Source organism: Chrysochloris asiatica, unplaced genomic scaffold, assembly GCF_000296735.1.
Source record: "Chrysochloris asiatica unplaced genomic scaffold, ChrAsi1.0 scaffold00125, whole genome shotgun sequence".
In the NCBI taxonomy this organism is placed as follows: Eukaryota; Metazoa; Chordata; class Mammalia; order Afrosoricida; family Chrysochloridae; genus Chrysochloris; species Chrysochloris asiatica.
The window spans coordinates 2,038,288-2,043,331 of record NW_006408643.1 but is presented as its reverse complement, the minus strand read 5'-3'; the positions used below and the strand labels follow the sequence as shown (position 1 = coordinate 2,043,331).

Here is a 5,044-nt window from a genome sequence, read left to right as displayed (position 1 = left end):
GTTCTCTGGAGGGACACCTGGAAAAGGACATGATGCTTAGTCAATTAGAAAGTCAGCAGAAAAGAGGACCATGCTCGCTGGAAGGGGTTGGCACAGAGGCAGCGGCAATGGGCTCAAACAAAAAAAAATTGTGAAGATGGTGGTGGACCGAGCGGTGTCTCGTTCTGCTGTGCATAGGGGTCACTATGAGTCGGAGCTGCTTCAACGTCACCTAACAACAACAACAACAACAACAGTGTTGACTCAAGACAGCAACATGTCAAAACAAACTAGCATAGCATGTTTAGGAAAATAATGTGGGGAGGGGAGTGTGAAGTCAGCACAAATCTATCATGTGCATGTTCTTTGGGAAACAAAATATGATAGTTGAGTACACACTGTTTATGTTGCCTGGGGACCTATGGTGAATGAAAGAGGTACAAATGTCTCCTGTCATGAGTGTGCTGGTGTGAGAAAGGGGCGATCCAAATCAGCAGAAGAACAGATCTGGCTTGTAGCATGGTTGTTGTTAAGTGTTGTCGAGTTGGTTCCAACTCATAGTGACCCTGTACAGGATTTTCGATGAGTTGCTGGTAGCTTGAACCGCCGTCCCTGTGGTTCAAATTAACCTTGCAGTCCAGCTCATTAACCTGCTGGGCCACACCAGGCTTTATGTGAGGAGATGGTGTAAGGTGTGACAAGGTAGGAAAGAGGGCTGTGTTTGGAATGGTAGGTGGGTGGGGGAGGTTGGGAGGATCTCAGGAGGAGGTGAGTTTTGGTTAAAGGTCTTTTGGAGGTGAAGGGATAAGGCAGAGGGATAGCCAGTGTTGCTGGAGAAAGAGATTGAGAGGGAAGGAAAGGGAGGGGACAGGGCAGGTGGTACAAGGGGAAGACTTTAACTTTTATTCCAAGTGAGGTGGGAGTCATGGAGGGTTGTAGGCAGAAGAAAGACATGCCCTAACTTAAGTCTTCACAGCCTTCTTCTGGTTGCTGTGGGGAGCACAGACCACGGGGGCGGAGCGCGGGAACTGGAGTAGGGTGGAGGCTGCAGAGAGGATGAGAAGTGGGCAGGTTTGGGGTGTATTTCAGAAAGTGACAAGGGGTTGGACGTGGAGAAGGCCAGCAGCCTCAGTTTACTGCCCTGGCCTCCCCCACCCCCTGAGATGGGTGTGGAGTTGATGGGGAAGGAGAGACCAGACCCCAAGGACAAGGGCAGGGCCAGTCTGGGCCGCAGGTGCTCCCCCACCCCACGCTCCTCCTCCTCACCCCGTCCTCTGCAACAGTTACAGGCAGGGAAGAGGAAGTGGTAGGACCAGTTGTCGCTCCCAGGCAGGCGGGTGGTGGAGGCTGCGAGGGTGTGTGGCTGGTGGCGGCGGCAGCAGCAGCCATGGAACTGTGGCGGCAGTGTAGTCACTGGCTGATCCAGTGTCGGGTGCTACCGCCCAGCCACCGCGTGACCTGGGATGGAGCCCAGGTGTGCGAGCTGGCCCAGGCCCTCCGGGATGGGGTCCTACTTTGTCAACTGCTCAACAACCTGCTGCCCCACGCCATCAACCTACGCGAGGTCAACCTGCGCCCTCAGATGTCCCAGGTGAGCTGCCGGGGCAAGGTGAGGGGTGCCCCAGGCTTGGCCCTCAATGTATCTTGGAGTGGCAAGGTTGAGGGGAGTACTCCGAATTCGAGGGGGTTTCTCTTCCACTCTGGAGTTTACAGGCCCCATGTGGGGTGATAGGCTTTGGGGTGGCACAAAGGCTAAGTGAGGAAATGATGACTTGTCTAAAGGTTGGTTGTTTGAGACCACCCAGAGGCCCCTGACAAACAGACTGGTGGTCTGTTTCCGAAAGTCTCAGGCTTGAAGACCCCACGGAGGCACCATGAGTCAAAAAAATCCGCTCCGGAGCTGGCCCTGCAGTGGTTAACTTTCCCAAACTCCAGGCGGACGCCTGCGGGGGTCCCAGCCCTCCAGTTGGGGCTTTCTGAGGGTCCTGCAGGGTTCTTAGGGATCCTCTGGGTGGTTCACAGGGGACCTATGCTATTGGACTCCTTTGACCTCAGATTCTGGCTTTGGGGAGGGGCCTCAGGCCTCCAACTTCTTCCCCTGTGTGTCACCTCCCAGGCCCTGGGCCCCTTCCTTCCCCTCGAATCTTCCTTCCCCTTGGCTTCCTGCCTGGGGCCTGGGGCAGTGTGGGGCATGGGGGGCTGCAGCCCCTGGCCCTGGGCTCCCCGTCTTTGTGCATCCTGGGAGGAAACTGAGGCAGAGCCTAGGCCTGGCGGAAGAGTGAGCCCTGGGACTCTCCCATCTAGAAATAGCTGCTGCGTTCTGTGTAGGGTGTTCTGCAGGGGCCCAGAGTCCAGGGGACTGTGGAGTTGAGTGTGACCTCCCCTGCTCAGGAAATATATTCAAATCCCTATTTGACTGCGGTTGGGGTTGGGGAGGTGGGGGAGGTGACAGATTGTCTTCTCTCTTGAGCACAGTCTCTGGGTGCTAGAGGACACAGTGGAGTCGTTAGGTGTGGACAGAGGAAGGGCTGGGATGGTCATGTCAGGTTCCAGAGCTGGGGCCTGGGGGCACACAGTCTGTCCTGGGGTCTGAGGGGACACAATCTATCCTGAGGTCTGAGGGGATGCAGTCTGTCCTGGGGTCTGAGGGGACACACTCCTGCTGCCCAGCCCTCAGGCCCCCTCTTCAAAAGGAAGGCGTTGCTTTGAGGAGGACCTGAGCATTGGTGTGTGCCTAGGGGGCTCTGGGTCCGGTGGGCAGTGTTGGATGGTCCAACATCCTTGCTGGCCTGTGTCAGGTACCATTTGAGCTGGGAGAGGGACCCCTGGGGGTCTCGAGAGATTTCCCAGAAGATAAGACTGCCTATGGGGGAGGTGGGGGGGCCCTTTGTTCCTCCTTGTTTTCTTCACTCAGGGGTTCACCCCTCCCCAGCACAGGCAGAAGACAGCCCTGAGTCTCCCCCTTCCCCATCCCCAGCCAGCCTGGTGACTAAACACCATCCTAGATTTGCCTACATTTGCTTCATCTTCTTGTGGCTTGCAGGGTATGAGGAAGCAGCCATGGGACCTACGAGGTCACAAACTTAGCAGGGGTCTGGGAGACACAGTCTATACCCATTAAAGGGAAAGTAGGTGAATTTCCACCCCTGTATATATCTTCCTAAAACCCATTCTCTGAGAGAGGGCAAGGAGACATAGTGTTAACCCCTAGGGAGATATCTGTACTTGTGGGCCTGCCTTGATTCTCTGTGCTGCGTAGCACCGGGGCCTTGGTCTTTCCCAGCCCTGTGTGGTCAGGTATGGCTCGGAGGTTCGAGGGTGAGGGCAGGGCATTGCATGGGACACTCTGGTATTACGCAAGAGAGGGCATTTCTGCTGAGTGATGAAGAATAAGTAGGCAGTTTCTCGTTGTCTGGTCTTTGGGAACTCTAGACCTTCCTGCCTCTGCCCATTTTGCCTCCTTCAAATTCACCCCACCGAGACCTGTACACCACAGAGGGAGGAGCCACAGGAACGATCTCTCTAGGTGTGTCTGTGTCTGCATCGCTTAAGAAGGGTCCTGTGATGGGGAAGGGCAGGGAGAGGAAGACTGAGGGTGGGCCCAATGGGGGGAGGGAGATTTAGAAGGCTTCCCAGTGTCCTTCATTCCCTTGACATAGACCCTCTCTTTCCCCTTAGTTGCTTCCAGAAAAGAGGGCTCTTGTTACTAGATGCTGTTACTCAGCGCCAACTCATAGCGACCCTACACACAACAGAACGAAACGCTGCTGGGGCTTGGCGCCATTGCTGCTCTGCTGTGCCAATCCTTCTCATTGGGGGTCTCCCTCTTTTTCACTGATCCATCACTTTACCAAGCTTGATGTCTTTCTCCAGGGCCTGGTCTCTCCTGATAACACGTCCAAAGTATGAAAGACCAAGTCTGGCCATCCTGGCTTCTAAGGAGCATTCTGGCTGTACTTCTTCCAATGTAGATTTGTTTGTTCTTTTGACAGCCGATGGTACCTTTACTATTCTTCTCCAACACCATAACTCACATACATAAATTTTTCTGTGGTCTTCCTTATTCATCGTTCAACTTTCACATGCACATGTTGTTGTTCAGTGCCTTGGAGTCGGTTCTGACCCATAGCAACCCTGTACTGGGTTTCTGAGGCTATAAATCTTTACAGGAGCAGAAAGCCTCATCTTTCTCCTGCGGAGTGGCTGGTAGTTTCAAACTGCTGACCTTAAGGTTTGCAACCCGATTTATAACCACTACGCTACCAGAGCTACTACATGCACATGAGACTATTGAAAATACCATGGCTTGGGTCAGATGCACCTTAGTCCTTACACTGACATCTTTGCTCTTGAACACACTGAAGAGGTTGTTGTTATTAAGTGCCATTGAGTTGGTTCCAACTTGTAGCAATCCTGTATAGGGTTTCCGAGGGACAGGTGGTGAGTTTGAATTGCTGACCTTGTGGTTCAAACTGACCTTATCCTGGAGCACTACACAAGGACTCCTTAAAGAAGATAGGAAAAATATTTTCATCCATCTGTCCATCCATCCATAATCCATAATCCATTTATCTACTCAGCAATCCATCAATTCATCTATAAGTCATCTATCCATTCATTCATAGCTTATGTATCTAACCAGCCATAATTCATCCAACCATCCATAATCCATTCATTAATCTATTCATCAATCTATTTATAATCCTAGTATGACGCCATAGGATAAACTCTTGACCTCAAGGTTGGCAGTTCAAACTCAACAGCTGCTCCTCAGAAATCCCATACAGGGTCTATATGTCGGAACTGATTTGATGGCATTTAACAACAACAACAACAACAACAACAATCCATCCATAAGTTATCTATTTATCCATTCATAATTTATCCATCATTGTTGTTGTTGTCATGTGTCGTGGAGTTGGTTCCGATTCATAGCAACCCTGTACAGGGTTTCCGAGGCTGTAAATCTTTATGGGAGCAGAAAGCCTCATCTCTCTCCCATGGAACAGCTGGTAGTTTTGAACTGCTGACCTTGAGGTTTGCAGCCCGATTTGTAACCACTACG

The 5,044-nt window shown here is 52.1% G+C and overlaps 1 protein-coding gene across 1 annotated transcript in view; it reads left to right on the top strand.

The window, feature by feature from the left end:
• Positions 1–1,366: 1,366 nt before the first annotated feature.
• Positions 1,367–5,044, top strand: part of VAV1 (vav 1 guanine nucleotide exchange factor) — a 101,171-nt gene continuing 97,493 nt past the window's right edge. Inside the window, exon 1 of the mRNA XM_006869009.1 lies at positions 1,367–1,570. Coding sequence (XP_006869071.1) covers positions 1,367–1,570 — 204 coding nt within the window. The remainder of the gene's footprint in view (positions 1,571–5,044) is intronic.